Genomic DNA, 18,413 nt, shown 5'->3' with positions numbered 1-18,413 from the left:
GTTTTGGTACGTCATGCTCCACGGCAGCGCCACCTTAGCTTTGATGAACATAAACATATGGGAAAATATCTATATAAAGTCTATAAAATTCTAGACTAGTTAAAAAAATATCTATGTTTCTAGTTTCGTCGTGAGCTCTTATATGTTTGTGGCGCTGCTGTAGAGCATACTCCACAGCAGCGCCACCATAAAATATCAATTACTGCATATGGTACAGGCACGTATATGGCTTCAAATAATTCTATAACAATTCTATATTGGCCTAGCTTACAAAATCCCTACTTTTATTTTGCTTGTAGGAAAATACGATGCCACAAATCTTTTATAACAAATAATTATCGCAGCGCCTTAATAAAAAATCAAGGCAAACACACTAACAATTTTGCCGAGATTTTCAATAAGGCGCTGCGATAATTATTTCTTACAAAAGGTTTGTGGCATCGTATTTTCCTAAATTCAAAATAAAAGTAGGGATTTCGTAAGCAAGGTCAATATAGAATTGTTATAGAATTATTTGAAGCCATATACGTGCCTGTACCATATGCAGTAATTGATATTTTATGGTGGCGCTGCTGTGGAGTATGCTCTACAGCAGCGCCACAAACATATAAGAGCTCACGACGAAACTAGAAACATAGATATTTTTTTTACTAGTCTAGAATTTTATAGACTTTATATAGATATTTTCCCATATGTTTATGTTCATCAAAGCTAAGGTGGCGCTGCCGTGGAGCATGACATGTTTTGGTATCATCTAGGATCATCCCATTTGTTTGTCAACTTCTTAAATTCGTCGCAAATTCTTCAATCATCACTTTTATAAGTACATCTGTAGTTTTTGACCATGAAAACTTGATCAATAACGAACAGGACGATCCAAGATGATACAATCATTTCGTAAGAAAGTCCGTATTTGATATACAGGACTAAACTAGTACACCTATAAAATAATCATTCCACGGCTGTTTTGTACGTAGTTATTGTTAAAATACTTAGGGTTCATTGTTGCACTGCTTCATATTATGTTTTTTATTTCTGAAAACGACACAAAGTCGATAGGGTTAGTGCCCACTGCGGGGCATGGGACTGATGGGACCCAACTTTATGTGTATATCGAGCTTTTCATACCTCATGCTATCATAATTTGGAGAAAGACTATCATTAGATTGGTAAATTATATATTTATTGGCAACTTATTATTTATCAAATTGACAGGTACTGGTATGCTTGTTAAATCTTATGAATTGTGTTAGTTGTTTAAAATATTCTAAGTTGCTTACTAATAAAGGCTATTAAGTTTAAATATGTGAGATCCTAACATGTACTTAGTATCGTACGAGTTTGTACGGAATGCATTTCACCTACTTTTTTAATGTTTAAAGATAATTATTTTCCTTTGTTATAATAGTTAACTCATGTAACTGTCTCGATTTTAAAAATATCTGAAAGAAAAAATATATTTTATTGTGACATTACTTAAAAAAATCAAGTTTGTACTTGTACAAAGAAATTTCGACCTTAAGTAATAGTGGCCAAGGTTAATTTTTATTTGGAGCACACGGTTTACTTCTAAAATATATTTTATTATAAAAAATAAGCTTTATAATGTTTGATATAGATGAAATGATATTTAAATTACAGGAATAACTACAGATGTATGTAGCATGAATTCAATAGACATGTAAAATATAAAATATTTTATTTAACAACATCGATTATGTTAAAAACACGATTTGATCTCTTATGAACTAATAAACGACGTAAATACAAATTATTTAGTATTTATTTAAGTCTTATATGTATAAATACTGCAAAATATGGCAATTTAGAATTATACATATACTTATTTCCAAAACGTTTGAGAAAATACTGAGTTATAAGACACAAATAAAAAAGAAGAATTCGGTTGTAAAACTGGTAAATAAACGATTAATCAGTTATTTTGCTGAACGAAATGCTAGAAATAAAAATATAATCTAAAAATACTTTTTCACCTCACTAGCTCGGAAAGAACATTTTTATTCTTTAAAAATAGATAGCAAAATCGCATTTTATCCACAAGAGTGCAAAGAATATTTGAAATCCGAACGTGTCATTAGTTACTTTTTTTAATATAATTTCTTGTAAAGGCATGTCCCAGACAGGACAATTTTCTCCCTGTGCTTAAATTGTCTTAACAAATCATGTGATGCGAACGTAAAAATAATTTCATATCGAATTGTATCCGACTAAAAACATAAAATTCAAACAATTTTATAACATGATTTCACCATAAGACACTTGAAATCGTACAAGAAATTGTATTTTTGACTCTTCCATTGTACTTATTCAGAACGCACCTTAAGTAACATTGCAATCTCAAAACGCGTGAAACGGAACACACCCAAATAGATTTTACTTCTTGATTCTTAGGCTCCCCACAGACAGTCTTAAAAATTCATAATCTTAAAAAAATTTTGTATGCAATTGACACTGACAGATCTGTCAGTGTCTTGTCAGTGTCAGTTTGAACTGTCAGATTGCATACAAGTTTTTTTTAAGATTATGAATTTTTAAGACTGTCTGTGGGGAGCCTTAATTTGAAACTTTTGTGGTGTCGGTCGGTGCTTCGTGGAAATTGTAATAAACGCAAATTGACTTATTTCTGTGCAATTATGTTCCAGTTGTTTCTATTGCGTGTTTCCTCGGGATGCAAAGTTATTTTAACTCGTGTGTATTGCAACACTCTCTACGCTCAGGATTCTATTTTTGAACTACTCGCTTCGCTCATGATTCTATTTTCGAACCACCATAGAATCCATTCGCTCGCTCGTAGTTCAACCCTAGAATCCATTCGCTAGTTCGTGTTGCAATTCCACACTCGGTTAAAATACAACTTTGCTCCCTTGTATAACAAATAACTATTATTTTATTAGATTTGACTTGTCGTTAAGATACTTTACTGCTGCGTCTTTAAAATTGGTTCAAAATAACACCTATCATAAATACATATAAATAATGGTGCTTGTTAATTACACTTTTTTTACCAACGAATTAATTTATGATCTATTCTTAAAACTATCATTAATCCAACTAATTAATAATAAAACCAAAATGTATATCGGAATAGTTTTGAAAATTCTTAAAGCTCGTGTTTTAAATTGTCGTATCAATGCAGTCTGAGGTTCTAAAAAGTCCTTCCGTTTTTGAAAGAACTAAATTCGCTCCAAAATCTACACGATTTATGTATGATTTATTTTAATTGGTATGGATTCTGACCGGAATTTTCAATGGGTTTCTTTATATTGTACTTTATGTTCTACAGGGTAAAACGTTTCACTCTAGTATTTGTCAGAATTTTGTCTATAGATCGCTTTCGACCAGAATCTAACGACTTATTCAATCGAAGAATTGGCAGTTCCTCAGAAACCTTAAAGTAAAAGACCAGATAACAATCACCGCCTTCTCCTAAAAGACGAAGCTAGAAACACCCCTGCAGTGACCACCTGCAGCACTGCAGCAGTCTCGAAGCAGGCTACATACGCGTAGTTCCTGCTGAAGGACCAGGCGAGCAGGAATATGGCGACGATGACGTTAGCGGCGGTGGTCGTGGCTGTGTGGTCGAACTCGTTGAGGGTGCTGTTGTAGAGCGGCTGCTGGATGATGCTGGTGGCTGCCGTGGAGAAGCTGGCGAACATGCACCAGACCAGGAGCAGGCTTTTGTTGGCAGAGAGGGTGATGCCTGGAAAAAGACCAATAGATTTTGCTTAAATCGATTTGGGCTGGACTTCGGACAAGTGTGTTAGTGCAGGTCATATGACCCTTCTGCGCATTCCTACCAAAATAATAATAAACCATCTGATCCAAGGGCCTGGTACTGTATTTTCCGTTTACAAGAAGAAAAACAGTCTGACGAATGGACCGAAACACATTGAATGATTTGAACCCAACGATCCAGCGGAAAGTCGTCGATTTGTCGTTGGTGCCTTTCGGGATGAAGATGGTTCTCAAGTTTAGATAACTTTTATTTAGACAACATGGAAAGAGTCACTCCACTCACCATAGAATCCCATTGCTCCAGCGACGCAGAAAAGCGTGCAGAGACGGGCCTTCTCGTGGATAGCTTTGGGCAGGACCACGCACAACATGATGAAGCAGAGGGCTGCCCCGTGCGCTGCTGCCATCAGGGTCGATACCTGCGGAGAATACAGCAAATTGTTATTTGTAACAACTCATCATCAACTTAAATGAAAATGAAGATGACAAACAGAACCTTCCGATGTACAGTGTCTGATTTCCGCCTAGGCCAACAAGGCTCGATAGGGGTGATTGCATGGATTTGAGATAAAGAAAGTGGCCCTCTAAGTTATAAGTACCATTAAAAGTGCCTAGGTGCCTTAGATCTCTAAATCTAGGCCTGCTGATGTGCCAAAATATCTCAAGAAACTTGCTGGAAATACGTTTCAAGCATTATATCGGTAACAATTCTTGTTTTCTTCGATTGGGACTCAGAAAAGGCTAATCCAGTTCAGTATTTATGGACATTCGTTACTTGAGTGATAAGATGTCGAGAAACACTCACCCCCCAAATATTCATGCTCGCATTCCTAGCTTTCACCAGCGGCGCGAACCAGACCCCTAGCACGAAGATGGAGGTGGTGGTGGTGAGGTGCAGAAGAGCGTAGAGGTAGAAGTTGAGGTCCAGCAGCATGTTCACCACGGTGATGAAGTTCTTGCGGAGCGATGCCGTGCGCCGCGCCGTGCCCGCGGACATCTCCGCGCCGAACACCACGCTCTGGGAAGAGAAGGTCTAAAATTTTGTCTGTTGGTAAGTCATTATTAAGTCCCACTATTGCGTCAGCATAGCATTGCGATGTACGAGTAAAACCGGAATGAAGGACGAAGCACAAAACTATCTTGAACAGAACAACGCATCCAGTAAAAGGTGTATAAAGGAGTCTATAGCCAGGGTTGAATTGAAGTGTTACAAATAAAATATCACCCTAAAATATTTAACGTAAGTCATAACTAAGTTTGGTGACTGGTGGAATTTGTTGCTTAAAAATATAATTTACCTGGCCTGGCGCCTCTGTCGTCTCTCGATACAACGGCTGCGGCTGGCTCCTGTCGATATTCTCCAGCTCCCGGTACCCGCTCACCCGCCCGTAGCTCGCAACATCCAGACTCCCGAAATCAGACGAAAACCGATTTGTGGATGCTGCCAGAATCTCGCTGAAATCCGACGAGAATCTCGGCTGGTTCTGCGGATTTGACACAGTGGCGGCCTTTTCTCTGTACTTAATCTCTGGATCGACAATTTCTTTAGCGTTTTTCTTAGATTTGAACACTACAACGTCGGTAGCGTCATCATCGTGATGGCTGGATTGTGGTTGGACGTTTCTCTCCGGGTCTTCTGGTTGATTAGAGAAGATGACTTCATCGTCGTCTTCGACGGCGTCCCGGAGCATGTTGTAGGTGCTTCTGATGACTCTCTCGATGTAGACGGGCCGGGTGAAGGAGGCGAGGAAGAGGCAGTTCTGCATGAGGATGGCGCCGTAGATCATGACGACGATGTAGCCGTCGTTGTAGGAGGTGCAGAGGCGGCCCACGAGGACGGGGACCAGGCAGTTGCCGACGGAGGGCGCCATGCGCACGATCCTCTGCGCTGTGGTGAGCCGATCGCGGAAGTAGTGGGTGATGATCACCTCGATCTGCTGTCCGGTCAGCGCGCAACCAGCACCTGGAATGGTATTGGTTATTTATTTATGATTGGAGAGGAGCCTGGCAAATTGATCTACTTTCAAATATTTTTCTTGATTTTTAGTTGTTGAGATTCATTCGTCCATCCATAGTCAGCATTCATTAGTAGGTACTAGGTGTATAGGTAGCGTGTTTGTTTGCATGTTTTGTTGTTACTTTATACCTATCTATAAGAGGCATTTCGTTCGTTTGTGAAATACCTACAATGACTATCTTTTTGAATGTTGGCTCAATAGCAGCAGCTAGGTGAAGTGCCATACCTATTTCTACATTTACTTAAGAATATAATTATAATGTACGCGTATTTCTAATTACTCATTCACTCATGTAATCTAAAGAATAAGAATAAATTAAATTAATTTTCTTGCTTAACGAGGAAAATCAAAAACATTTCAGCTGCGCTGTAAATAAGTTCCCTTTTGTTTAGCTACATAAAGATATCCTCATCGCTGATTGATCAGTGTAACATGTAGGTAGGTATTAGTTGTATGTATTGTGCTACGCCACACCTGTACAGATAAGTAAACACGGCAGTAAAACATATTGTTCTATTCATCGCCGGCCATAAAACCTTACACTCGCACGCTGAATAGTTCAAAGTCAATGGACCAATCAATAACAATACCTGCAAACATGCCGGAGAAAATGTTAATGATGTGGTCGTTGCTGTTCGCGTCCGTCGAGTAGCTGGACAGCAGCACCCCCGCCACGGTCAGGCACAAGCCTGAGAGGGCGACGAACCGCGGCATGTTGAACGTCTTCACCACCGCGCGACACCAGGACTCAAGCAGCAGCCGCATCACGATCATTATCACCGGCACTAATGCTATGTCCATGTCCCATATCCTCATCAACTCGTCTTGCTCGTGGTTCAAGTTCCCCATCGCATTAAGAATTATTAAGCCGTAGAGCGTCAACACCCCGGGCACCGTGACGTGATAGATGACGGCGGAGAACACTATTAGCCACCCGTATCCGCCATCGGGAGGGGTAGGGCCGATCTCCGGCTGCGAAGCCACCACCCGATCCAAGTGAAGATCCTCAGCCACATTTTCGCGCCTTTCCGGTCTCTTCGGAGTCGGATTTTGTCCAGTGTCCATTATTTCCACACAATAAACAGTTTCATGACTAAAGGTACTACAAACGAGTTATCGGCCCGTAACTAAAGTGTTATCTTATCATTATCTTTTCTTGTAATCTTGTGTTCTACATATTTGAATTGACCGCCAATTATCACTATCATTGGACCGTTTTCAAAAAATATTTGGTAATTAAATAAATGAATGAATTTAAATAATATAAGTGTTTTAATTCGTAACCAGTTTTTAAAAATACAATGTACACCTTAAATAAAAAACCTTTTCGTTACAGAAAACTATTGTGACAGCAGGTTTAAAATCCGGTTTTATTACGGTTTCCGAACGTGTCGTATTCTATAATCCTACTAAATTTGAAACCAGTTATGAGTTTGGACATATAGAGAGAACCATATGTTTCTACATGAGTGCGAGCGGGATGCAGGACGAGAAATTTTTTGAACACGTACATTTAATTTTGCCGTTTGGTTCTAATGTGATTTCGCCCGAGCAACCCATAAAACGACGCTTTTATGTGAAAAATCCCGTAATTATTGATAATGCAGCGTTAATTTCGCCTCAAACGCGATAAAATCGAAAACCAGCGATGCTTTTTGTGATACCAAAGTCAGACATAGTTCGTGTTAAGTTTGAAAAGTAGTGTTCCGTGTGCATAGTTCCGTGAAGCGCTGGGCATTTTAATTGCCCTTCGTGATTTGATTAGTGCAGGAAGAATGTGGTTGAGATTGCAGAGGGTCGCCGATGGGTGAGTCCCACGATGGAGACAGAATCCGTGCGCTCTGAGCTGAGCAGTCGGTCGCGGCGCAGCTCCAGGCATCGGCAGCACACGCACAGGAGTACCCGGTATGTTTATGTTACGATTCTGAGGCTTGCCTTCCCTAAATGTCTTTCTTCACCCTTCAATTTATCATTAAAACCCTTTTCCCAAATTTATTTGAGATTAGAATCTGATTAGAAATGTTGTAAAAACAAGTTTTTCATTCATAAAATGACAAGCCAAAAGTGTACCATGATGCATGTCAACCTAGTTATAACTGGAAATGCCTGATCGAGCAGGGCCAGTATGTGCCCCACACACGCTGTTTGCATTGCAGTAATCATTCTAATTGGATTAGTGGAGTTTAATAATTTAATTGGACTGAGTGCATTATAATAGTGGGAGCATTTATGTTTGTTTAGGGGGCGTCCATTAATCGCGTCATACTGCATAGGGGGGGGGAGGGGGTCATGAAAAAATCACCAAATATCACCATGGGGGGTTGGGGGGTTAGGAACATATCACGTGTATTTTTTTGTTACACTAACGTAAAGAAAAAATCATATTTCTGAGCTATTTTTATATCAACTTTTACAGTCAGAATTTGCGTTGTGCAGTGCAAAGAGAATAAAATAGAATATAATATAATTTATTCGTGAACACAGTCAAGATTAATTACACATTACAACACAAACAGAACGGAATGAAGTGCCACGAAATGGTTTCATCTCAGCGTGTTGCTGGTAACTTCCAGCGCTGATCTTCCGATGAGACCATCAAGTGAGAAAAAAAGAGCTGTGTGCAGTCGGTTATTTTTAATTCTCAAAGATTTTTTTAGTTTGCCCTCATCACGTGTACACGGACAGTTGGTTATAGACGGTCAACCTAATCATGGCACTGAAAAAAGGCGGCAAATTTGACAAATGTAGAGCTCACCGGCCAACTGTCTTCAAAAAACGCGTTGGCGGAATCATAGACGAGCCATAACACCAGGGGCGGCTCACTCCGCGATTCTATCGCCGCGCTACAAGTACATGTCAGCGGCCGCGAGTTCGCGGCCCATTCATTGGCGACGACCTTCGCGCGGCGCAATAAAATTCAATGTTGGCTGCTCGCGTGCGGTCCGTTTGTTAATGTAGGTAAGAATTTAGAATGGCGGAATTTTGTGAACATCAAAGGAGTGAGCCTTCTGTACTTGTACTATTATATATTCTGTGATAACACTTAAAAACCGGCCAAGTGTGAGTTGGTCTCGTGTTGCAAGGGTTACATCACAAGAAGAGCTTAAGCGCCTTCTGGAGGCGCTAAGTCATTTTTGAAAATAAAATAATAGTATTTTGAACAATTTATAAAAAACCGGCCAAGAGCGTGTCGGGCCACGCTCAGTGTAGGGTTAAAGTTGTAGTATCAAGTTCAAAACAATTTTCTTAGAAAGTCTTTACAAAGTTCTACTTTTGTGATTTTTTCATATTTTTTAAACTTATGGTTCAAAAGTGAAAGGGGGGGGGGACACTTTTTTTCCTTTAGGAGCGATTATTTACAACCTATATTCATTTTTAAATACCTATCCAACAATATATATCACACGTTGGGGTTGGAATGAAAAAAAAAATGCTAATTAGTTTCGGAGATTTATAAGGGAATGGTCATTTTTGCCTGTTTTCTTAAATTACTTGACTGAAAATTATTAAAAACATATATTTTTGAAATACGTATAAGGGCCATTTTTTTCAAAGTTGTCCACCCCACTTTTTTTGTAACATGGGTATTTTTTACGCGATTCATATTCAGAATCGCGAGGTCTTTTGATCGTGATAGGAGAAAAAATGTCCCAAGATTTCCATATTTTTTTTAGACCTTCCATTCCGTTACCGCCATACAAAATGTGTGAAAAACTGGTAACGGAATAGGGAAAAACCTTGGGACACTTTTTTACTCCTATTAGGATTGAAAGAGCTCGCGATTCTGAGTGGAAAGCACATAAAAAATTCCAAATAAAAAAAAAGTGGGGTGGACAAATTTGGAAAAAAATGGCCCAATTAACGCTCTTTCATTTGATATGTAACACGCTAAAAAACTATTTCAAAAAACTTTGATTTCTAATTTTCACTTTTACCCCCCAAAAGTGTATATAGTTGTTTTTTTTATTTTATTTAAATTACATGCCCGTCTTTGGGTCACAAGTTTACATATGTGTGCCAAACAAGTTAATCGGTTCAGTAGTTTCGGTTTAGTAGTTTCGGTTCAGTAGTTTCGGTTCAGTGGTTTCCTTTTTGAGGTACGGAACCTTAAAAATGAGGGGGCGAAGGTTTAATTCTCATAGAAAATTTGAATTTCGCGCCAAGATTTGGTTGATTCGTGGGTTGGAAAAAAGTCTACTTAAGTTGCCAAAAAATTACACGTGATATTGGCCAGGGGGGGGGGGGGGTCCTGAAAATATCACCAAAGATCACCATGGGGGAGGGGGGGGTCTAAAATAAGCCAAAAACGTATGACGCGATTAATGGACGCCCCCTTATGAGAGCTATCAATTTAGTGGATAAGATAATGTTAGTGGTGGTAGACAGTATGGTTAGTTGTTCATGTGCTGTTTTAAGAAATGTGGCGTTTAATTAAGGCTGTTACAGCAATATTTAGTTCCATTTTTAGTAATGGAGAATTTAAAAGTGAATGTTGTTATATGTGAACTCATTTACTTAAGAAACTTGTATGAAAGCTGCTATTGCATTTATGTTTGTGGACATAGAAAGTTTATTTTACAGACCTTACTAAAACAAAACCTGTTGTTATTGTCCTTGTTACAGAAGTTCAAAATCACAGAGAAAAGACGGCAGTGACATAATGGCTCCCTTCCAAACCAGTGTTAACATCAACCCTGAGACCGGCCGTGATGGCCAGGAAGTTATTGAAGTCCAGATTCTTCCGCAAGATGAAAACTGGGGCGAAAACACTACTGCCGTTACAGGAAACACATCAGAAGGCTCTCAATCAATGGAGGATGTCAGTAACTGGCCTATGGAGTCCGACAGCGGGATTGGATTCATGTGCTCCAGATATTTCGGGACCACAGTAGCTCTAGGGCTTTCTTTTGTGTCCTTTGTGAGCCCATTGGCTATGGTTGTGTTACCGAAGATAGGATTCTTTCCTGGACTGACTGATAACATAGCAATACAGCCAAGCCAAAGAATGCAGCTTTTGTCCTGTACTGCAGAATGCAAGGGGATCCTACTATCTTTAGCATTTAAATTAGTTTTACTTGCCATTGGAGTGTGGGCAGTGTTCCTACGCCCTCGCAACGCTATCCTCCCAAGGATATTTGTCTTTAGGGCTACTACTTTAGTGATTCTAGCAGTTTGCACATTTTCATATTGGCTTTTCTACATTGTGCAAATCACTGAGGCTACCAAAGCATTAGCTTTAGGTGAAGATGCTGTAGACTACAGCGCTTTAGTGTCGTATGTGTCAAGCTTTGCCGACACGCTGCTGTTCATACACTACATAGCCGTAATACTTATGGAGATTCGGCATCTCGAGCCTGTGTATTACATAAAGATAGTGCGGAGCCCGGACGGCGAGAGCAAGTCATACTGCATAGGGCAGCTCAGCATACAGCGGGCTGCAGTGTGGGTGCTGCAAAAGTATTATACGGAGTTTCCAATATACAATCCATATTTGGAGAAGATTCCCATTTCAAAGTCACAAAGGTAATAATAACTTTTTTTTTTTGGCCAACTTGCGAGGAAGTTTTAGTTACTGTGAAGTGGCTTTCATTTCAAGCTGGCTTAATGGCAATTACGTCTTTTACTCTAATAGGATTTGTTCAAGATGAAACAGATTTCATAAAAAAAACTAATCATCATTAAAAAAAATAAAAAATTAAAAAAGCTGCACATGGAAAGAACGCAATATTTTAAAGCAAAATTGGATTTTCATAAAATAAATAAATATAGGACATTCTTACACAGATTGACCATATTGATTTATAATTGTGTCCATTGAATCATTTCCATCCCCTATATTACAGGAAACAATCCAGCATAAAGTTCTACGAGGTAGATGGCAACTCAACCACACAGGCGCCACGCTCCACCACCGGCTCCTGCACTGGCAGCAGACGTCGCGACTCCGGCTCCGCACACAACGAGCGATACTATGAGGAGGTATGAATTTCTTGATCTCGTAAAAAGAGCGGTAAGAGCGAGTGATTTTCAATCCGGAAGTCGAACAGTTCAACCCTGATGGCTCGTACTAATGAGTTTTTCGGAATTTATGTGCGAAATGTCACTTGATATTTGCCAGTAGTTTTTCGGTGAAGGAAAACGTCGTGAGTCGTGAGGGAAACGCAATTACGCAAGGAAAGGAGGATGATTTATGAATTTCTCGATTGGACATCCTTTACACATCTAAATTATTTTTTAACTGGTTACATCAAGTAGGCGTCCAGTATCGTAAAAAGATTATCAACTCAAGTGCAGTAGACTTACATAAAACTACAAACGTACGTAAGTAATCGTATTACGAAACGAAGAAGAGTAGCTCCCGTGTAAATAAAAGAGAACGAGTGAATTGTTAATCGCTCGGCGAACTATGGCTTTTATTTACACGGGAGTGAGGAGCTTTTGGTGGGACCAGGGACTTATGAACAACGCAATAAATGTTTACATCACATTTTAATTTTATAGGCGGAGCGCGAACGCCGCGTCCGCAAGCGTCGCGCTCGGCTTCTCAGCGCGGCCGAGGACGCCTTCGCGCACGTGCGCCGCGTGCGCGTCGCCGCCGCCAACGGAGCCCTGGGGCCGAGGGAGGCTGCTCAGGCTGTCTTCCCATCACTAGGTAAATTAGAACACGTTTTTTTGTGATATAAATGGACGTACTCATGGTACTCGTAGCCTGTGTGGTGACGGGTTAAGAATTTCACCACCCCCTTTCTTCCCGTGGGTGTCGTAGAAGGCGACTATGGGATATGGGTTAAATTGTGGCGTAGGCGAGAGGCTGGCAACCTGTCACTGCAATGTCACAGTTTCGTTTTCTTTCAACCCCTTATTTGCCAAGAGTGGCACTGAAACTTGAGTAGTTTCATGTGCTCTGCCTACCCCTTCATGGGATACAGGCGTGATTGTATGTTTATGTTATGTTATGCAATAAATATTATTTTATTTTATTTATTTATTTAGACACCGCATTTTGGGTGAACTATTATCCCGCAGTGGGTTATTGCTTGGCTTCATCTACCTACATAATATAGTACATTACGATACAAGTGCGTAAAAAAGGAAATTCGAAACTAGTGGCGATAAATTAAAACACGACCGAAGGGAGTGTTTTAAATCGACACGTGTTACGAAGTTCCTTTTCGCACGTGTATCGTACGACGTTTTTCAGTACAGATGGTCCTCAGAAGTTTCGACCTGACAAATAATGAACCACTTCTCGCACTAGTGCGTTAAAAAAACACCATCTGTACTGAAAATACATTTTATTTTGTGTATGATTTGAATCTCAAAATTTTTGTCATGTATGCATCAACAGAAAACGCATGCCAGCATGTCTACCTTTTACAGATAATCATAAATCTCACTTAGAGTTTGCATTGTTACATCTTAATCCTTATTACATAGAAGTAAGGTTTATTGATAGTCATTTAAGAGTGTTGTTAGTACATTAAGTGCACGGGGTGAATATTAATAAGATCCTGATCTCGCGTTTGTCGTTCGAGTCACGTTGCGTAGTTTATAGTTACATTTAGTTGGTATTGTAAAGAATTTTAAGTGTAACTAGATTTTTCGGCTTTAAGTTGTGGTTATAAAACTATGGACTTTTAATATAATGAATGTAATGTATTTTTTGAGAAATAGTAGTCGAATGGACCGTGTGACATACAGTTTGATTGACAAGAAATAATGGATTGCGTTGAAATGAGTCCATTATTTGGATTACGTCGTTTCTTCTAAAGTCTGTTGGTTATATTTTTTATTTGAGCATTTAACACTTGGTGTATTTTTCGATGTCATGACTATTTTTATTATGAGTATGTTAGTATACAGGGTGTATTTTGATAGCGGGTCAGCGAGGGTAGTTATGAGATTTCGTGGTCCAACGCGAAAACGGTCTAAGGAGACCTTCCCTCGATTTCAAATTGATGAGAAATGGTATTTACAGATTTTGGAAAAAACGTACAGGGGTGCGAGAAAAAGGGCATTTTGGGCAAACTTTTTTTTTTGGAGGCCATTCGATCCCATTCCTATCCAGGATGAAAAGCTGCTACGGGAGCAAAAGATAATTTACGGCTAGAAAAGTCACGAATCGCAAAAAAACTTTCCTTATGGAATTTGTATGAAATTTTTTTTTTCACATCGTGTTTTTTGATGCCAATCGATTCCATTCCTATTTAGTATCAACGCTCGTCGGGTTATCGAGCCTCTCGATTTATTTACTTGTTCCAGCGCGCGCGCTGCAGAAGTACCTGCGCGCGACGCGGCAGCAGCCGCGGCACTCGGCGGAGTCCGTGCTGGCGCACCTGGGGCGCTGCCTGGCGCGCGACGCCTCCCCGCGCGCCTTCCTCGAGCCCTTCCTCGTGGAGGCGCCCGTGCTCGCCGCCGAGCGAGACGCGCGCCCCGTGCAGCGCTGGGCGCTCGTCTCCGACGACCTGCTGGCCCGCCCGCTGCGGGACAACCACGAGTTCCAGCTCAGGCAAGGTATAACAAGTTCGCACTTCCTGAAACTTGGTGGAGGCGAGCGCTTGCGGCCGAACGAGAGGCGAAAACCGGCACCGGGCGGTCACCTCCGACGACTTGTCGGCGAATAGTCAGGAATTCCAGCTTTAGACGAGGTGAGCACCGTCTGAGCCGTTCCCGATGGAGGCTCCCGTGTTGGCCGCCGAGCGGGAGGCCCGCCCCGTCCGACTTTGGGCCTTGATATCTGGACTCGCTGCGACCGTTTCGGACAATCGGGAGTTCCATTTGAGACGAGGTAAGAATCTAAGCCGTTCTTAGTGAAGGCGCCCGTGTTTGACGGCCGAACGAGAAAGGAGACCGGTGTAGCGCTGGGCGTTGATATCTGATGACTCGCTGGCCGGGCCGCTGCAAGATAACCGAAAGTTCCAATTGAAACGAGGTGAGAATCTGTGACAATTCCTTCCTACCTTCTAATTTTCCGAATCGATAAAAACATTCCTTTCCTTATTTAGTTAACTTTTATAAGCTCTTTTCTTTTAACAAAAATGAATAATCGAGTGATCCGACCCTACGCAGAGTCGAACGACGCACCCCACTACACGTGCTCGTTTAATTTTATTGGACTTATTGTTTCTATCTATTTTTATTTTTCTATGAGTCAAAAGATAAATCATAACAAATAAGTAAACCCAAGTCCTCACAAGAAGAACAGCATCGCGATGCCACATCTTGGCACGGCTCTTTGCCGATGTAGACATGCCTCGACTATATATATATATATCGCCGTTTGGCACACGAAACCAAAACCATTTTTACTCGAAACTCTCACTCTGTGACTCTGACAGAGTCTGTGTAGACCCACCTAATAAAAAATCTCGCTCATCTACGAATAACATCCACAAATAATTGCAATTTCATTTTACATTATACTATTTTTCCAGGCGACATCTCTCTAATCTGCTCCATCCGGCAACTCCCAAAGTTCCACATCTCGGAAGAGGTTGTGGACCCGAAGAGCAACCGCTTTGTGCTGCGACTCAACTCCGAGACCTCCGTCTGACAGGACCTGTGGCCGGACCGCCTGGTATGACACGAGGAATTCATTTAAACTTGATACAGGTACCTTCGCAAGGCAAGGGTTCAATGCCTAAACAAGTTTTAAAATATTTGACCCAAAGACCAACCTATTTGTACTTCGGTCAAACTTGAAAACCCTCTGGCAAATGAAATCTAATATGCTGATGAAAACTTCAATTAGGAATACTTTTGCTTTTCCCTCACGTTTAAGCAAATGATAATAATTTTAGCTGTCTGGGCGCGGCTATAGAACTTTTCACTGAAACATGAGGCACCTTTTAGTTTCTTTGAGTATTGATAGTATAAATGTTGTGCTATGTTTATATGACAGATTATCATTCGCTCACTAATGAGTATATGGGTGAAATGTCAAAATACCGCAAGCAAAATGCTTCATTGCTTTATATCGAATAACTTAGAAACAAACATTTGAATTTTTATATAAAAATAATCTAAAATTGACCTCATAAGAGTGATTATTAATTATGATATGATACTTAATTGCTTGGAATAAAGTCTGATTTTAAACGCTGCATATTTTAGCCGCCATTTGTAACTGAATGCATTTAAATGTAAACTTAAATTAATTTCGTTATTAATATGTACATTTTTGTGTCATATTTTAGTATAAACTAGTATTAAGGTTATGCACAAATTTTACTTTAGCATAAGTAGGATAGATTTGATTCCAGTGATGGTTTGCCTTTTATTTGATATTTAGTAAGAATATTAGGAAATGAATAATTAGGACACTTTTAATCTAGGTGGAATATAAAAACTAAGATAATACCGAATCTCACAAAAAAAAAACATAAACCAATACACATAAGAATCTCACGTACAATCTTTGTATAAATAATACACATATTTGCAAAGACTGCTAATCTAACTAGTATAAAAATATCAAAACCAGTTCTAAGACATGAACTTAATAAAAAGTTGTGCCTTCAAGAAATAAACAATAAAATTCTACCAATCTACAATATCATTCAGTAAAAATCAATATATATCGATACAACGTAGTATTTTTGTATAGTATAGTTATAGATTAATACCATATCATAGGTTATCGTAAGCTATTTATTCGGTAGGGAGACTTGATAGCTATTGCTGAAGCGTAGATCTACGCTTGCATAATGTAAGTTTCATACAATTTACCATGGCAGCTGGTCGGACCTCAATCTGCAACGACAAATTGTAATAACGCCATTATAAATGTTATTGTCACAGGAGATTGATTGATTTTGATTATTTGCTAAATGCGAAAACAGAAATGGTGTAGACTATATACATATTATCAGTTATCTCATAATTGTATCAAAAATATAGTTTCTGTTCACGTCTTATATTTTGCGAATATGAACAGAAAAAACCGGCCAAGTGCGAGTCGGGCTCGCGCACAAAGGGTTCCGTAGCAGCAAATATAATAAACCAATAACTTAACCAAAATTACAGTTAAATCAACCTATCTCAAAAACTATAAGAGATACTTTGATCAAACCAAAAATCGTTGAAAGAGTTAATTAGCATGCATCACCTCTATTTTTTTTAGAATTTTATACCCCGTAGTTATAAAAATAGAGGGGGGGGACATACTTTTTACGACTTTGAGAGCTGATATCTCAAAAACCGTTCACTTTAAGAAAAATGTTTTTTAGAAAACTTTATATCATTTTAAAAGACCTTTCCATTGATACCCCACACGGGTATGTACATCGAAAAAAAAATTTTCATCCCTCAGTTACATGTATGGGGGGCCCCACCCCCAATTCTTTTTTTTACTATTTAGTGTCATAATTTTGTAGCGGTTCATACAACACATATTCCCATCAAATTTCATCACTGTAGTACTTATAGTTTCCGAGTAAATCGGCTGTGACAGACGGACAGACGGACAGACGGACAGACGGACAGACGGACATGACGAAACTATAAGGGTTCCGTTTTTGCCATTTTGGCTACGGAACCCTAAAAAGGAACCTAATAATTTTAATTAAGGTACAGCGGGGCAATTTCGACTGGGGCGCAAATGCAAATGATCCATTTTTTCCGTTTTACAATATTTGCATTATTAATTAGAGTGTTCACTGGTTATATATGGCACGCGTGTTCAGTGGAGACATGTGGAACTCGACTTAATAGTGTAATAATGGAAAAATTGGATCAGTTACAGTTGCCTCCCAGTCGGAATTTGTCCCGCTGTACCTTAGACTATGTTTTGTCTTTTCTTAATTAAAAGGACGAGACTTTTTTTATTGATATCGCGTCTGGTACTCGATGCAAAGACTGCTTTTTATACATTTGTACTGTACTGAACAAAAAGGTTGTGTGACTGCGTTAGGTATAAAATAAATTAAATTATGCTAAATTAAATAAATAAGTGCAATTGAAGTGTATACACGAAACACCAAAGATTGCTTGAACATATCGTTAACAGAATTGGTATAATCATATTGGAATAACTATACTATTGGCATGTAATTGGAAAAGTCTACTTAGGTATTTGCATCACCTAATTTGTTGACGTCACATTTTCAGCTACCTAATTTTGGGGTCATAAGCGCTCGGATTTCTTCCTAACGCGTTCATAATTTGAACCCTCGCTTCATCTGCCACACATATGTACGCAGTTTATTCTAGCGATGACGTCAACAATTCAATTTATGTAAATATCTAAATATCAAACATCAATGAACTTTACACAAACTTTCACGAATATTACACATAATCAATTTTAAATCGGGACTTAATCGCTTAACTGACCTCCAACATCTCCGAGACCACGGGGACAACGCCGTCCCTGAAGCGTTGGAGGTTTAAGGCAGCGTTCCCACTTATGCGTCGCGTGTCTCGGGGCGCGCAAAGGGCGTCCGCGCCACGCCACCTGAGTGTAATTCAAAAAGCGTCTCCTCAGTACATTTTGTATAGGAAGGACGTAAGGCGCGCCGCCAAGCGGCGCGGCGCGCGCCCCGCCGCCGCCACGCCACCTGGGGCGCGTCTTACGTCTTTCCTATACAAAATGTACTGAGGAGGCGTTTTTTGAATTACACTGAAGCGGCGTGGCGCGGA

General features: G+C 39.8%; 2 protein-coding genes across 2 annotated transcripts; one reads left to right on the top strand and one right to left on the bottom strand.

Annotated features, from left to right (window-relative positions):
* Positions 1-2,796: 2,796 nt before the first annotated feature.
* LOC125229671 lies at positions 2,797-6,979 on the bottom strand. Its single transcript, XM_048134572.1, has 5 exons — positions 6,365-6,979; positions 5,055-5,719; positions 4,562-4,774; positions 4,040-4,175; positions 2,797-3,721 (listed from the first exon to the last, which is right to left on the bottom strand). Exons 1-5 carry the CDS (start codon positions 6,837-6,839, stop codon positions 3,435-3,437), a joined length of 1,776 nt encoding a protein of 591 aa, XP_047990529.1. The 5' UTR covers positions 6,840-6,979; the 3' UTR covers positions 2,797-3,434.
* A 147-nt stretch (positions 6,980-7,126) lies between these two features.
* Positions 7,127-16,710, top strand: LOC125229672 (vang-like protein 1). The gene is made up of 6 exons (XM_048134574.1): positions 7,127-7,679; positions 10,398-11,297; positions 11,618-11,753; positions 12,276-12,426; positions 14,037-14,288; positions 15,209-16,710. Exons 1-6 carry the CDS (start codon positions 7,594-7,596, stop codon positions 15,325-15,327), a joined length of 1,644 nt encoding a protein of 547 aa, XP_047990531.1. The 5' UTR covers positions 7,127-7,593; the 3' UTR covers positions 15,328-16,710.
* Positions 16,711-18,413: the final 1,703 nt, after the last annotated feature.

Source organism: Leguminivora glycinivorella, chromosome 9, assembly GCF_023078275.1.
Source record: "Leguminivora glycinivorella isolate SPB_JAAS2020 chromosome 9, LegGlyc_1.1, whole genome shotgun sequence".
NCBI classification, from domain to species: Eukaryota; Metazoa; Arthropoda; class Insecta; order Lepidoptera; family Tortricidae; genus Leguminivora; species Leguminivora glycinivorella.
The sequence above is the reverse complement of the archived record's forward strand: the minus strand, read 5'-3'. Positions and strand labels throughout refer to the sequence as shown.

Bases quoted from the DNA above. Each gene is read 5' to 3' on its own strand.
- LOC125229671 (XM_048134572.1), bottom strand. From the start codon at position 6,839: ATGGACACTGGACAAAATCCGACTCCGAAGAGACCGGAAAGGCGCGAA. The intron at 4,176-4,561 runs GTGAGTGTTTCT...TATTCTCCGCAG, and splicing joins CGAGCATGAATATTTGGGGG to GTATCGACCCTGATGGCAGC. The intron at 3,722-4,039 runs GTGAGTGGAGTG...GTCTTTTTCCAG, and splicing joins TGGAGCAATGGGATTCTATG to GCATCACCCTCTCTGCCAAC.
- LOC125229672 (XM_048134574.1), top strand. From the start codon at position 7,594: ATGGAGACAGAATCCGTGCGCTCTGAGCTGAGCAGTCGGTCGCGGCGC. The intron at 11,298-11,617 runs GTAATAATAACT...CCTATATTACAG, and splicing joins CCCATTTCAAAGTCACAAAG to GAAACAATCCAGCATAAAGT. The intron at 14,289-15,208 runs GTATAACAAGTT...CTATTTTTCCAG, and splicing joins CGAGTTCCAGCTCAGGCAAG to GCGACATCTCTCTAATCTGC.